General features: G+C 40.7%; 1 protein-coding gene across 1 annotated transcript; it reads left to right on the top strand.

The window, feature by feature from the left end:
• Window positions 1-3,614: 3,614 nt before the first annotated feature.
• On the top strand, window positions 3,615-17,067 carry LOC139712840 (probable G-protein coupled receptor CG31760; the record flags this gene model as incomplete). The annotated part of the gene is made up of 8 exons (XM_071624629.1): window positions 3,615-3,663; window positions 4,250-4,465; window positions 7,672-7,685; window positions 8,203-8,399; window positions 10,742-10,913; window positions 11,350-11,418; window positions 12,151-12,263; window positions 16,853-17,067. Coding segments are annotated over exons 1-8 (1,045 nt in total), but the record flags the coding sequence as incomplete, so codon positions are not given.
• Between the last annotated feature and the right edge of the window lie 200 nt (window positions 17,068-17,267).

The following is a 17,267-nucleotide window of genomic DNA, read 5'->3' as shown; positions in this document are numbered from 1 at the left end:
ACCTACTTATACATGAGGTTTTCAAGACTACATTGAATAAAGAAGAAAATAAAATTACCTCTATTGTCAAGCATTCTGCTGATGTTGCTGTAGGCACAAATAATATACTACGTTTAGTACATTAACATACATACATGTACCGTGCCCCCCCCCCCCCCAAAAAAAAAAAAAAAATAATCAAAGTATAATTTTGTACTGTATGTATTGTTTCTGTTATACTGTGCATTGGTTCGTGTATATACATATAATTATGTATATATGAATATACGTGTATACGTATATATATATATATATATATATATATATATATTGTACCTAGACAGATATTGATATCCATGGATCCAGCTTTGTAGAGACATTGTGTGCATTAGCATGTCAGCAGCAACGCATGCAGCTGAATGGGATATAATACAGTCGAAACGTTGAGGAGACAGAAATACATGTGTATTGTCTCCCTTAGGTCGTGTGTGTCTCCTTAATAAAGTAATCATGGACTTACCATTTCCCTAAAGCTGGAGCTATAATCATACACATACTGTCAGCGAAAAAAAAAAGAAAGTAAACACTTTTTTGAGTTCATATTTTTCAAAAAGATTTTGATGGTTACATTTGCTTGATTTTTATCATATTTCTCTTTTTTATTTTCATTTTCTAGAGTTTCTAATTTGTTTTACACCATACGTAAACGTGATTTAATGATCAATCGATGCCATGCGTCCGCATAAAATGTACCTTTGTTGACATTGTTTCTATGCCATGAGGGTGTTATACCATTGTCAATGTTGTCAATTAATAACTGTCATGCGTTACATAATTTACAGCGACTGTTCTTGTTACTATCCATCACTTAGAAGGGATTTTAAAGGGACTAGTGACGAAACGCTTGCCGGGAAGTCACAACGTTCTTTGCCTAGACAAAACTTTACGATAATGGAAACAATCAACGTGCTGTAGATGGGAGAAACGGAATAGGAAATAGCGTTTGAAAAGGTAGCAAAATAAAAAGATAAAGCACGCTAGCACATCACTTTAACTAGATCAAAAGTATACTAGTACTTGCATAATGCTTTATTGACATACCTATGACAAAGCTGTGTTGATGTATTCAATATAATTAGTGCAAAGTCCACTTCTTTAACATACCTAAATTGATATCATGGATATCACATGTGGCCTTTTTCTCTTGCATGTGCTTGCTAGAAGCGTGTGAAAGATAAGACTATGAAAACACTGTTGAATAACTAATAGCCTGATAACCAATGTAGTATGGAGAGAGAACACTCTCTCGACTTTGCGGAGTACTTTGAGTAGTTCGCTCAGGCGCGGGCGTCATTTTAGGAAGCAAACTGCTGGGTGATCGATAGAGGGCGTATTTTGTCACGGCTTTCAGTTCTCCTCTTCATGGGGCATGGTAAGATGTATTCGGGACCTCATTATAGCATAATTTTTTAGAACTTGGATTCCTGCCTAATCATGAAATACAATTTCCAAATGTAGTCCCTCAATATTCTCGGGCTAATTTATGACCGATACAATGTAGGCCTTCCTAAAAGCCATGTTGTGTTTATGTACAGAATGACGTGGGAACTGTGGTCATACTATCGAAGGCACTTTCTTTCTCCCATTCAACTTCCCCCTCTCATTCCCTCTCTTTCTTCTTCTTCTTCTTCTTCTTCTTCTTCTCCTTCTCCTCCTCCACCTCCTCCTCCTCCTCCTCCTTCTTCTCTTTCTTCCACCCTCTCTTTAGGGTATGGGGGGGGGGGCATGAAGAGAATTTCAGTATCATTCATGTTTTTAGCTCATCCGCTTATTCCCCGTTAATTTTTACATATACATGTCCTATTATTCCATGATAAAATTTCTTGGGGAACAATAAAACAGATATATATATATATTTTTTAATAGAGGCTTCAAACTCGTAAGTGCAGACTTTTTGACTTTTGTAATTTTCGTAGGCGTATGTATCAGCCATCAGCATGATCCTTCGTGGATTTGTGTTGCTGAAGTTGTCAATCATGTCTTTCAGGATGTACTCTTGCGCTCCTTGAATGAATTCTCTCGTACTGTAGCGTATATACCATGACAGATTTTTATCTATACATTATCAAAAGAAACGAACGACATGAAGATCATTATCAAAAAGGAACGAACGACATGAGGATATGAATGATGGAATCGATATTCTTATTATTCAAATAATATTACATAGGGGTTTACTAACAGCCAAGACGACCAGGTAAGAGAGACGAAAGAGGGAGAGGGGGAGGGAGAGGGAGAGAGAACAAAAAGGAGTGCTTTATGAGTACAGAAATATACCTGAATACTTTCATTAGTTAGCTCGAACTTTGAGGGACTATATTTTGGAACGTAAAGGGCATTTCCTCAATTCCATAACATACTTCAGAAGATATGATACTCTTGTATGGTAACATAGAAAGGTCCTAAATGCATCTGAAACATTGTATGTCCCGTAGAAGAAAAAAAAAGAGGCAGAATTCACTCTGCAGACTCGGTATAGGTTACGTGATACAAGTACATGTATACGCTCCAGACGATCTATAGACCGATTCTGTGAGGCGGTTTGTGTATTATCGGCATGGGCAGCGCCATTACTGCGGTGTCCCGGCCGACCCCCCCCCCCCCTACCCTTAATAGCACGCGCATGGAATGAAGAACTGATGCGTGGTTGTTTTAGCCAATAGGCGTCTCGTACTGAGTGCACGAACGCTCGCTTAGTGCGCGAACTTTTGTTACAAGTGCGCGATGAACATGTTGGCCGTGGGGTGGGGGAGAGGAGGGGGGTAGGCTAGGACACCGCAATTCTCGCTGTCGCCAATGACGTAAAAAGTACCCGGATGTTGATTTAAGCGTCATTTACGGTGCATTATGGGATAGTCCGGTAGCAAAGTCACTTCCGTTCGTACGCGCGTGATACGTGACTAATGTTATTTACACACACAACCGACTGTATTCTACGCGTACTTCCGGTTTTCTCGACTTGAATTACAGCTTTAATATTTTTTGAAATTTCTCCATTCTTAAGAAATTGCTGTTAATACGACTATTGGTTGTTGCTGCGAAGCTGCCATGTGTTGTTCGCACGACAATAGATGAAAAAAATCTGCAGAAATAGGACCCTTACTGGCATGCGAGACGTGACGTGGCCGCTTGGGTGAAGTTTGCGGGTGACTCCACAGCGCAGTACGTGCACGCGCGACTTACTAGTTGTGGTAGTATTATAGTGGCACTAGGTAGTAGTAGGCCTAGTGCCTACGTACATTGTACGTACAGTTTGTACTTACTTGGAAGAAATTGCTTCGGAGACAGGATAAGTTCGAGATCACTGTTCCCGATTGTGTTCGCGACATTTCGACAGAGAACAAATAAAAAAAAAAAAAATGGGCATTCCATGACGATATACTGTATATCCAGGTGGGTGAATATTTTCAGCGTATGCAGAGATGACTGATCTGTGATGTACGCCGTACCGGTATGTGTAAGCTTATGCGCTGCGTGCAGTGCATGAGTGGTGCATGCTAAATGCAAGGCCGGCCGCCGGCGGGAACTACAGTGTACGAGTATGACAGGCCTGGCCACTCGCTGGCTCTGGCGGTATGACAGCGGTCTACTGTACTAGTATCCGTGGTCGGCGCTGCGCTATAGGTAAGGTCCACGTACGCGCACGTGCACGCTAGCGTTGTGCAAATTATGCTCCGCGCCGGAAGTGCCCTTGCTACCAAGTGCACTACATCTTGACGAAAAAGCCACATCCGGGTACTTTTTACGTCATTGGCGATAGCGAAAATTTGAGCCAATGGCTTTGCCAGTGCCCAGTGCCACAAATTGTCTGCTGCCCTCAACGAACCCGAATCGGTCTATAGAGACTGGCATCCTAAAATGGCCACCGTTGAGCTCCAGTGCGTACTAGTACGTCCGTTTACGTGTAAAATCGGGAAAACGGTCCCTCTCGGCAAGGTGTTAACGCTCCTTGCGGACCTTGCTCTTAGGTTTCTACGCTCTTTTTGCTGATAACGATGAACGAAAAGGCTTCGACGCCCATTTTGTAGCTAGAGATTGCATTTGGATCCAAGCTTTCCGATTCTATGCCAGAACAGGGATACCAAAGATTGAAACATGTCAGTTATTTCAACGGGTCTACTCGTCGGACTGTGCAGTTTCATGCTGACTCTCTGGCTTGTTCGTCGGAGAAAAAAATTGCCTCCTGGTCCGTGGTCCTTACCACTTGTAGGCTACCGCTTTGGAGGACGACCGAGCCACGAGACGTACCGGGATCTCGCTAAACGATACGGCCCCGTATTCAGCTTGAGGAGGGGACCGTACTTGGCCGTTGTTTTGAATGACAAACTCTCCATCAGACAGGCTCTCTTAAAGAACGGCGAGGTCTTTTCTGATCGCTTTGTTCCAAAATATATATTGGAAGGCATTCCTGGCAAGAACAAGAGTTGTAAGTCATGATATGTAAATCTGTTTATCCATATCTCGTTTCCTCAGTATTTAAAATAAAGAACTCTTCACTTATTTAACTAATTTGCACATTTGGCGACTGATTACATATGCTAGTCACACACGGCCGTTTGACAAAACGAATTTGATCCGGGTGAAAATAAGCCGGAATAGTCCCAGAATGGAGGGTAATTTATGCTACAGTCACACAAGGAATTATAACCGCATCGACCCAGTTCGAATCGGAGAGAGCCGTATAAAAATTCGCTTTTTAAATCCTTAATTGAATCCTTTTCGACCCCTATCGACATGTGCCAACCCGCTTCGACCCGTACCGACCCGGATGTAAACCTTGTCGTCATCCGTTGCATTGAAGACAATGCGGCATACGGCAAGGGTCCATACGACTTTACGCTGCGGGTTACAGCGGGTCGACGCGAGTCAATGCGGTTCTAACCGGGTCAATTCGGATATCAATACGGATTTGAAATCCGTGAGAAAATTTTGAACATGACCAAAAATTTGTCACCGCCGTATCGTATAGCCCCTGGAATCCATCAGGAATTGACATGCATTACGATGCGGGTCAATGCGGGTCTCTACGGCTCGAACCGGGTCGATACGGTTTTAATTCCTTATACTACTACTAATAATAATAATAATAATAATAATAATAATAATGATACATTTAATTTCCATAGCGCCATTCTCCACTCTGATTAAAGGTACTAGCCCACATTTGTAAACCTGCAGCAATCAAAGATTGGTCTCATAGTTAGCATGGAAGTTGGGTATGATTGCAGTAACACCTGTGCAAAATTTCGTTCCAATTAGTCCATTACTTTCATAAAAAATAAATGAAAATGCACCGTATGCCTGCGTATAACGCTCGCTAGCTCCGGTCCACGTACGTACTACTTGCATGCGATACATGTGTAAGTTACATGTACGCACCCATTTATCTAGAAACTGCAAAATTTTCGACATTTTTTTAGGAGTAATAAGCGGCCTGCCCTAGTGCAACAGTGAAGAGACTTGCTGCTATATCCATTAGTACGCATTACGCATGCTCTCAATGCATTCCACTTCATGCATGCTGTGCGCCTGTGCAAGTGATTGCGAGTTTCAGTGAGCATCGGTGAGCTGAAGATATTCGCGTTATAAGACAACATTTTCTGCATCATAAGCAATGAAATGCATCAAACAGTCGCCGAAATTAATCATTTAGGTCTAATCGACCCATGTAAGTATTCCTAGTAGTTTTTGTGGAAAAATTAAGGAAATATAGCGCCGAAACGGCACCCGTTTTGTACAACTCCTCGATCTGAATGCGAAAACGGCACAGCCCCAACGCTGCACGTTGGGGCTGGTCGCAGTTAGTACGTAGCTAGCCCGCGCTCGTAATTCGATTTTGGGTCGGGTTGACCCGGTTTGAAAATTGATTTTAAAACGACGATTTTTTTCTCTTTTATCGAATGGTATAGACAAAGAGCAACGGGTGAGGTATGTTACTGTTATAACTTGTACTTGAAGTCATATTGGACCTGTTTTATGCAGTTTTGATTTTCGTGGGTTTGCAAATGTGGGCTAGTACCTTTAAATGCTCAAGGCGCTTTACATCAAAGCAAAAAGACTGAAAATACAAGTACATCCACTGTAATAGAAGAAGATGAAAAAGAAGACATGAAAGTCTGTCTTCAAAATGCACTACTAAACAGATAGGATTTTAAATTACTCCTAAAAAATGTTATGGAGCTTGAGTCTTTCAGCTCACGAGGAAGTGAATTCCGCAGCGTTGGTCCAGCGTCAGCGAAAGCTCGTTTCCCCCCCCCCCCCCCCCAAGATTTCCTAGAAAACGGAATATGTAAGAGACCAGAAGTTATTAAGGATCGAAGAGTTCGTGTAGGTTGGTATTGACGAAACAACAAACATTGTAATCAGGAGCTGTTCCCTCGATAACACGATAAACCAGAAAAGGTACCTTAAAGGGATCGTATAGTTTTGGTTGAGACCCAATTTCAGGTTTCTAACATTTTGGGGTGAGATAATAAGAAACCTCTTATGAAATATGAAAGAGCATGTAATTCCATGAGGAATTCAACGTTTATTTGAAGAAAACTGGTTTTGAAATGGCTGAGATATCCAAAACAGAGCGATTCTAATAAGTGTGGGACCCACACTTTCTTACGATCGCTTTGTTTTGCTTTGTTTTTGGATGTTTCAGTCATTCAAAACCCGATTTTCATCAAATAAACTTTGAAGTCCTCTTCATTTCATTCATTTCATTTCATTTTTATCTTAAAAAATGGTATGCTCTGTACTATTTCATAAGTGTTTTCTTGGTATCTCGCAAAAAGTTAAAAGCCCAATTCTCATCTCCACCAATACTGTACTATCCCTTTAAACCTAGACGCTCCTATACAGGCAACCAATGAAGACTCTTTAGGATAGGGGTGATATGACTGCGTTTACTTGACGAAGAAACGATACGTGCAGCGGCATTTTGTAGCTTTTGTAATATTGGGCAATTTGTGAGTTTGGTAGATGACGTGTAGATTGAAAAACAGACCATTACCGAAATCAAGGCATGAAGAAAGAAATGAATAAACAAGTTTTTCCGTTGCAGAGCGAGTCAAATACTTGCGAATAGAACCAATATTGCGCAATTGATAACAGACTGATTTAGAAATGTTGGTGATTTGATCAGACATAGCCATGTGAGAGTCAAACTTAACACCCAGATTGCGACATGACTTTGACAGAGGGATATTGTTACCTACAATAGAAATGGAATTAATATCCAACTTATTCAAGTGATATTTAGAGCCAAAAAGGATTAATTTGGTTTAGAAGCGATGAGTTAGACCTCATCTCAGCATCAATATCAATGATGTTATAGCGGGAAGTCACCTCCCCTGCTTCCCCTCCCCCGCCCCCGAAAAAATAAAGATAGATAGATAGATAGATAGATAGATAGATAGATAGATAGATAGATGAATAGATAAATAGATAGATGGATGGATAGATAAGGTAGATAGATTGATGGATGGATAGATAAGATAGATAGATATGAAAAGAGATCGTTAGATAAGTGCACGGATATAATATGACGCACCCTATTCGGTGCATTCCCTCCTAACTTTGTAAATTTAGTCTGTACGCACGGGATTTTCACATCTGTGTTTAATACTATTGTGTGATCTGTAGATCTGTGTCATCTCGTAATTTGTGGAAGACGTAATAAATGTCTATCTGAATGAATTAATGGATGAATTAGTAAATTGGGACAGATCAGGGGAGTAACGGCGTTATTCAGGAGTCATAAATTGCTCTGAAACTGTTCCTGATGATCGCTGTCGATGTCACAACAACGAAAACATCACCCAAGCTGCATATTTTGCCTCATGTCACATTTATAAATAATAATCTATCAAAAATAGTGTGAGCATGTGTGTGTTTTTGTAACCAGGGTATGCCAACTCATACCTGATTGTAGGGAATCATGGCTAATATTTCAAATAGGCAGTGACATCCGAGTCACTAAACTATTCAATATAATTCGATGATCTCCCTCTTTGTACATGTAGCATCGCGAGACAAAGCTGCTGTACATTGTTTTGCTTTCTCTTGTTTTGTCCTGTTCTCTTATATTCCTTGCCTTTCTTTTTTTTTTCTTTACTTGAGTTTTTGTAGTTACTGCCCGTTTAACTAGTCGTCTGCCGTTTGATCCCGTTGTAGTGCACTCACATCTCTGGTCTGGGGTTTCAGCGTGGTGCCTATCGTTGCGAGTGTAAGCCGGGCTACTATTTTCCGGTCAACGACGTTCCCACTTACCTGCTCGACGTCGACAGCGAAGACCATCGCGCCTTTTCCGGAAGTGCCATAGAAGCCGAGTACAATAAGAAAGTCTACGGAGAGGACAATCTCTACGACAGGTAAGGAGCTGAACCGAAGAGTTTGATGGAAAAACGAATCAACTCCGTTCTTGCAAAGTTGAGGTATTTGGGATTAAACCTGCGAAAATCACAAACAGATAAGAAAATAAGAAGTTTTGGATGTTCTTAACCATAACTTCAGAATATTCCTTTTTATGTGAAATATCATTAGAAAGGTTTTAACTTGCTCTATCTTAAGTTTTTGATGACCTCACCTCAAAATGAATGTTTGAAAAATGGCGCCTAAGCCTCTTTTCGATCAAAGTCTTCACTATGCTTTCTACTGCTAAAAATTTCAAACAAAACAAACACAAACACAAACATGAAGATCAAAACATAATTTTTAATCTATATCTGAAAATAATCCAAAGAGATTGGAATTTCAACAAGCACATAGTTTCGATGAAAGGCTTTTGAATAGTCGACAAATGCTGAAATTTATGTAATTAATATTCCATACAAGACAAAAAAAAGAGAGAAATAAAACCGCCGACGTTAATACACTTAGCTTTCGTTCGGTAATTTTGAACCGATTACTCAATAGCCCCCCCCCCCCCCCCCCTCCCCCTGGAGTGAAAATGGATGCCATACACAATTCATGAGCAGAGTGAAAGAGAGAAAAGAGAGAGAGAGAGGGAGAGAGAGAGAGAGAGAGAGAAAAGAGACAAATACCTAACGAGACAAAAGAGGGTGTAAAATGATGACAACCGCGAGGCGGCATGTGATTCAGCACACAGTTATGTGCCGATGCCTCATTTTTGCTCTAAATCAATCTTACCTTGTAATTTCCATCGAGTGAAAAAAAAAAATAGTGGCCTGTGAGTCCAAGATCATCGTACAAAATGACATGAGGAATTACACTGCGTATATATACATATGTAAAGTGATAACGCTTGATAACACACACACACACACTCACACAGAAAATTGAATACATATTCAAGTCAACTTCATTTTGAAATTGTCAACTGAGCCTTAAATTAAAGGAGGAAACTGTAACGATACATTCTAGGGAATTTAAATTATCGTTTATACAAGACCGATATCAGTCTGGCCCACTAAAAAAAAAAAAATGAACACTTATCCTCACCCCCCCCCCCCCAAAAAAAAAAAATACGAAGGGACCCACTGAACTGCAATTCTTATAAAATGTTCATCTGTGTATTCAAATAATGTAAAATCATCTTACCATTCACGCGTAATCAGCTTTCATAGCATATCCTTTCTGTTATGCCTAATTCTTCATCTCAATCTCAAAGTTAGTACATTTTTTTTTTCTGTGAAGAATATGTGTGTGTTATTTCTTAAGAGTGCCGATATCGTTTCATTGCATTACTTCAATCATTACCCATCTGTGTATCGAAGAGAGTGTTGTACGGTTTAATGGACAGACGCAAGTTTTTCGTCTCACACAGCCTTCCTAATTTTTCCTACTTGTCCGTAACAAATGTAAATGAGATGTTACGTAACAAATCGCTGATGGATGAACCGATCGGGAGTGAAGGTGTCTATTTTCGATGTCACCTGAAAATCCGTCATAATTTATATAGCGGGAATTTTATCAAGGGTTTAATCATCATTAATGTAAATACGTGTAATCAAGCTGAAAGTCATTAGGAGCAATGGATGGCCTTGAGATGGGTTCCATGGTTTGTCAAGCATGAACACACACACATACATACTACATACATACACACACACATACACACATATATATACACACACATGCACACACACACACACACGCGTACATACATACATACATACATACATACATATATATAACTCATACACGCGAAAAACATTGAGACAAAATTAATTACTCGAAAGAGCAATCATGGCGAAGTAGCTATATAGGGACAGCTTGATGCATGTTTCCCAATGATGTAATTACCTTACAAAAATTCATTATATTAACATCAAACCCGAGCTACTTTCAATACTCAATGATTTGTACAATCAGGTGTTTCGGTATTTTTCAGCTCCGCTCATTAATTTTTTACTCTTGCCTGTGCTATGCCAAATAAGCTGTGCCCAGTAATTTCAATTGTCTTTTTTTTTATTACACGTTATTCACACAGACACACAGACACACAGACACACACACACACACACACACACTCATACATTTTCCATCTTGTTTTAATTTGCCCTAACTCATCACGTTCATCTAGGTTTACGTTTGATCATGATATTTAGGTTTGCCAATGAACGCTCATAATCACATTTCAACCATGGACCCTAACCAATTCATTTTGAAACACATTATTTTGACTCATGATTTTTTTTTTTGTCTTGAGTGCAAGCTAATATTTGTTTAATCTCTTTCACCTCTAATGCAGTGCATTCGATTGTTTTCCCTGCCTGGATGGGTGCGAGGACTGCGTGGATGCTAGTCCATGCTTTGCCGAGCCGAACGTCGTCCTCCGATGGAGTCTACTCGCCGTCAACACCCTTGGGATGGTCATGCTCCTCGTCTTGGCCTTTTACACATACCGGCTGAGAGAGAACAGGGTGAGCAGGTGAAACAAACAAACAAACACACACACACACACACACACACACACGTATGTATGTATGTATGTATATATATATATATATATATATATATATATATATGAAGAGTTTGTTCGAAAAACCGGTAAGTCCATATTTGCCAAATGGAGATATTTGCGATTAAAGGTCAAGAAAAATAAAGAGAATAATAAGAATTTTTTTGTTTCTTTTTGACCATAACTTCAAAAATGTACCTTTATATGTAGTGACGAATATATCATTTAAAAGGTATTATTTTTTACTTTATGACAGAGACCGTACTTCAAAATCTTCAAAAATGGACTTATCGGTTTTTGCGAACAAACTCTTCATATATACATCATCCTTTACAACCCCTTTGCCTTCTCCTGCACCTGAGTATGTCATTGTCATGTTTATGTCTTCATGTCTTCAGGTTTTCAAAGCAGCGAGCCCCGGATTACTCTACGTCATCCTCGTGGGTACCGGGATTTGCTACTGTCAGGTAATGGACAAAAACAGCTCCTTTAACCTTCTGCGTGCCACACTCATTTCCTGTCAATAAATTTGTGTATTCACTTTGTGCACATTTGAGGCATTGGCATAGAAAGTGTTATATCACACACATGAAGCTGCCTCGTTTAGACCGAATGTTCATTAATCCGAAAGTGGAAGAAAGGTGCGATATACCGAAGGCTCAGTGATTATAGTTCCGAAGTTTCGTTGTGAAGTGCACATCTATTTTGTTTGTTTGTTTGTTGAATTCAAACCGTGAACCTTTCGGAGTAATGTTTGAATTGAATTGAATTGAATTGAATAACATTCCGAGAAAACACAATCTATTTTGAATATTCTTAGAGTTGTTACTTTCACTTCGTAGCCATAAAATCTATTTATGGCATGCACCTTTGTGATGACGTTAATGGTTACAGCAATAAATGTACTTTTCTTTTTTGATAGATATTAAACAAGAATGGTAGGGAAATTGTGTGTCTGCTATAAAGAGATGTTTTCTATGGCTGTACGAGTTTTGTTTTTAGAGACTATTTGTGGTATACAAATCAAGATTGATGAGAAAAACAACCCGAACCCACAACTCAAAAATATGTTATATCCCTTAACACTGAAAGAAGCACACAAAACATGAAACAGAAAGAATGTCTCCCCTCTATATATCATGTGTACCCGAAAAAGAATGGCACGAACCGTTGACTATTAAAGACTTTGTATCTTTTAGACGATTGCGGCTGTGGTTCTAAGCCTCAACATCATTACCTGTCAAGTTCTGAACTGGTGTCGCTATATCGGCTTTTGTCTCGCTTACGGTGCCCTACTCTACAAGACATGGAGGTAAGGCAATTAACTGATTAATGTCCACCACTTCGGCCGTCACCATGGCAACGAGCGCGCTTGACGTCGAATGTTTCGTGTGGTTAAACAAAAAGAAAGCTAGTTTGGTGCATGATCGTATTCTTCTTACCATTGTGTTTCGATTCTGCGACGGACTTGTTGGCTCTATTTGATACGAAAGCGTAATACTCCCAACGACCTCATGTGCTGTCGTATTCCAGTCACATTCACTGGGAGGAAACTTAGTAATATTGGCAGCTTGGTAGTGCAAAGTTCATAGAAAATTTATACATGTACCTCACCGAACCTCGTACTTATTACTAAAGCGTATAGTTACAATGTACACACGTCGATGAATTGCGTCTCATTCTCTTTGATTACGTCTGCTATTGTCTGGAGTCCAGACGGAATGAAATCCAATAGGTACCAAAATGGGCGTATTAAATGAACAGATCTTGAGAAATCGTGCTTTGCTTCGATGTCGTACTTGTTTGTCCGCGCTGTTTCTTATTTGAGCTTTACAGTGCTATTCCTGCCCAATCAACGGCGTAGCCAGGATTTCATCTTAGGGGGGGCGCTTAGTCTGCGATGGAGAGAAGCGACCGAGCCCGAGCGAGCGGAGCGAGCGAGGTGGGGGAGGGTGTGGGAGGGGGGTGTCCCCCCTCCCACGGTGAGAACTTTTTGCATTTTGATGTTGTAAATGGTGCAATTTGATGCATGTTTTTGCGCGTTTTATCGACGTGAAACAGTCCCACTTGTTAAAGGTAGCAGTATATTTTGATGTAGATTATCATTGAACAATTTGCCTATAAAATGCTACAATTTAAATATGCTTCTTGTATTAATTCTTTTCACTGAATATCATGAACGCGACTGAACCCGAGAGAGCGGAGCGAGCGAAGGGGGAGAGGAGGGTGTGGGAGGGGGTGTCCCCCTCCCACGGTAAGAACTTTTTGCATTTTGATGTTGCAAATGGTGCAATTTGATGCATGTTTTTGCGCGTTTTATCGACGTGAAACAGTCCCACTTGTTTAAGGTTGCAGTATATTTTGATGTAGATTATCATTGAACAATTTGCCTATAATATGGTACAATTTAAATACACTTCTTGTATTGCTTCTTTTCACTGAATATCATGAACGCGACTGAACCCGAGCGAGCGGAGCGAGCGAGGGGGGAGGGGAGGGTGTGGGAGGGGGTGTCCCCCTCCCACGGTGAGAACTTTTTGCATTTTGATGTTGCAAATGGTGCAATTAGATGCATGTTTTTGCGCGTTTTATCGACGTGAAACAGTCCCACTTGTTTAAGGTAGCAGTTTATTTTGATATAGATTATTATTGAACAATTTGGCTGTAAAATGGTATAAGTTAAATACACTTCTTGTATTAATTCTTTTCACTGAATATCATGAACGCGACTGAACCCGAGCGAGCGGAGCGAGTGAAAGGGGAGGGGAGGATGTGGGAGGGGGGTGTCCCCCCTCCCACGGTGAGAACTTTTTGCATTTTGATGTTGCAAATGGTGCAATTTGATGCATGTTTTTTGCGTGTTTTAAAGAGTTGAAACAGTCCCACTTGTTTAAGGTTGCAGTATATCTTGATGTAGATTATCATTGAACAATTTGCCTATAATATGGTACAATTTAAATACACTTCTTGTATTGCTTCTTTTCACTGAATATCATGAACGCGACTGAACCCGAGCGAGCGGAGCGAGCGAGGGGGGAGGGGAGGGTGTGGGAGTGGGTGTCCCCCTCCCACGGTGAGAACTTTTTGCATTTTGATGTTGCAAATGGTGCAATTAGATGCATGTTTTTGCGCGTTTTATCGACGTGAAACAGTCCCACTTGTTTAAGGTAGCAGTATATTTTAGTGTAGATTATTATTCAACAATTTGCCTATAAAATGGTATAAGTTAAATACACTTCTTGTATTAATTTTTTTCACTGAATATCATGAACGCGACAGAACCCGAGCGAGCGGAGCGAGTGAAGGGGGAGGGGAGGGTGTGGGAGGGGGGTGTCCCCCTCCCACGGTGAGAACTTTTTGCATTTTGATGTTGCAAATGGTGCAATTAGATGCATGTTTTTGCGCGTTTTATCGACGTGAAACAGTCCCACTTGTTTAAGGTAGCAGTATATTTTAGTGTAGATTATTATTCAACAATTTGCCTATAAAATGGTATAAGTTAAATACACTTCTTGTATTAATTCTTTTCACTGAATATCATGAACGTGACAGAACCCGAGCGAGCGGAGCGAGTGAAGGGGGAGGGGAGGGTGTGGGAGGGGGATGTCCCCCTCCCACGGTGAGAACTTTTTGCATTTTGATGTTGCAAATGGTGCAATTTGATGCATGTTTTTGCGTGTTTTAACGAGTTGAAACAGTCCCACTTGTTTAAGGTTGCAGTATATTTTGATGTAGATTATCATTGAACAATTTGCCTATAATATGGTACAATTTAAATACACTTCTTGTATTACTTCTTTTCACTGAATATCTTGAACGCGACTGAACCCGAGCGAGCGGAGCGAGCGAGGGGGGAGGGGAGGGTGTGGGAGGGGGTGTCCCCCTCCCACGGTGAGAACTTTTTGCATTTTGATGTTGCAAATGGTGCAATTTGATGGATGTTTTTGCGCGTTTTATCGACGTGAAACAGTCCCACTTGTTTAAGGTAGCAGTATATTTTGATGTAGATTATCATTGAACAATTTGCCTATAAAATGCTATAATTTGAATACGCTTCTTGTATTAATTCTGTTCACTAAATATCATGAACGCGACTGAACCCGAGAGAGCGGAGAGAGCGAGGGGAGGGGAGGGGTGGGTGTGGGAGGGGGTGTCTCCCCTCCCACGGTGAGAACTTTTTGCATTTTGATGTTCAAAATGGTGCAATTTGATGCATGCTTTTGCGTGTTTTAACGAGTTGAAACAGTCCCACTTGTTTAAAGTTGCAGTATATTTTAGTGTAGATTATTATTGAACAATTTGCCTATAAAATGGTATCATTTAAATAATCTTCTTGTATTAATTCTTACACTGAATATCATGAACACTGTCCGTTCAGCAGTCAAACAGAAAAAGCAATCACACGAGGGTGTAGATGGGGGCATATCCCCTCCCACACGAAGGTGATTTTGCGTTTTGACCTGAAATTCAGCGATCTGTTGCAAATTTTTGGTGCAATACTTTTTCACCGAAGTGATAAAATCACGGAATTTAGCTCTTATTCCGAATGTGCACCATCTGTGTGTATGTATAAAGTCTAGTGAGGTAGAGCTTAGGGGAAGGGGGATTCCTCCTCCCGCTCGCGGAGCTTTTGCGTTTTTAGAATTGAAATACAGCGATCTGGGTATAGCCACAGTCTACTTCTATGCATGGCGGAAGGGGGGGGGGGGGGCGGGCGGGCAGGGAGAAGGTGTGGGCGAGTGTTATCCCCACCCTTCCCCACCCTTGGAGCTTTTGCCTTTTTAAGGTTGAAATTGAGATATCTCGTCTACGCATATTTGATGGAATCAACATTTGGGAAATCACACACACACACACACACACACACACACAAAACTGATGGGGGGGCTGAGGGAGGAAAGGGTCGATTAAAAGGGGAAATACCCCTTGAGTTTTCGGAATATAAGTGATAAGTCTTGTGCACTCAGAATTATTCATAATTTTTTGTAAATCTAAAAAGTGTACTAAGCTAGGGAAAGAGGCACAGAGGGGGAGGGTTTGGGAGGGGGTATCCCCCTCCCAAGCACGAGAGATTTTGCATATTTTGAATTGAAATTCAACGATCTGGTGCACACTTTGAGTGAAATATTCAAAAAAAAATATCTTATTTGATGAAAGGTTGCAAAGGAGACCCGCTTCATGTGCATGCATACAGTATACACGCATTTTTTTTTCCGCCTCCCAAATCCCCGGTCCAAATCTTAGGGGGGGCGATCGCCCCCATCGCCCCCCCCCCCCCCCCCCCCCCTGGCTACGCCAGTGTGCCCAATATAGCATTTTCATTGATTTTTGTCCAACTCACCCGGTGTGATTATGAAAAGAGATACCAATCTTTATCTTCAACTTAATCAGTTAAGAATGAAATCCCGCAATAACAGCATATTGCTAGGTATACACATGGTATCGAAAGCTGTTTATTTGGCTTTCCTGAAAGCAAGATAAAATTTCGAATGCGTCTCAGCTGTAAAAATAAAAGCATTAACAATTCCATTTCATGTGCTTCCTTTTATGAAATGTATCTTCCTTTTTGTTCTTCAGGATACATTTAGGCTTGAATAAAAATCTCTTGGGACTGAAACAGTTGTAAACTAGGAGAAATTCGACTTATAAGTAGTAAAAACAACAGAAAATAAGGAGACAAGGAGAATGGCTTGGAACATCAGCTTAAAATGCTGTTTTGTTGTTTTTTATGTGAGTTCCACTTACTAGTATTTAGATTGAGGGTATTTCATATACACAACCTTAGAATGAGCATTGAGCGAAGTTGAAGTATCCTGATGTGTGCGTGTCGATGGCTAGGTAAGTTGTTGTCTTTGCTACATTGTTTGTTTGTTTTTTTCGATGTGTTTGCGACGATTGCAGAATCACAAAAGTTTTCACTGTGCGCAGCGCCAAGCCCGTCCGCATCACGGACAACAATCTATACGCGCGCATCGGTATTCTGCTCGCCGTTTGTGCCGTCTATCTTTCGGCTTGGACGTTCCTGGATCCATCCACGCCTACACTGGAATACAAGGAGGATGGACTGAAATTCTACGAATGCTCACGTAATACATGGGACTACGTCGGGCAAGGGGGTAAGTCAATCAAAATAATCCCTCCTCCCCCCCCCCCCCCCCGGGCCCGGGGAAAAAATACTGACTAATTTTCTACATCAAATTGTTATTACGTTTACTGGTTGCATTTTACAATCTTTAAGATTGTCCGTTATTCAGTCATGCATGCAGAGATCCAAATGAAAAGGGTACCGGAAATGCTGGAAGGATAATTCTACCAA

Source organism: Diadema antillarum, unplaced genomic scaffold, assembly GCF_040938485.1.
Source record: "Diadema antillarum isolate AM-2024a unplaced genomic scaffold, OU_Dant_1.0 seq00001865_RagTag, whole genome shotgun sequence".
In the NCBI taxonomy this organism is placed as follows: Eukaryota; Metazoa; Echinodermata; class Echinoidea; order Diadematoida; family Diadematidae; genus Diadema; species Diadema antillarum.
Note: the sequence above shows the minus strand (reverse complement) of the source record. Positions and strands in the feature narration are given on the sequence as shown.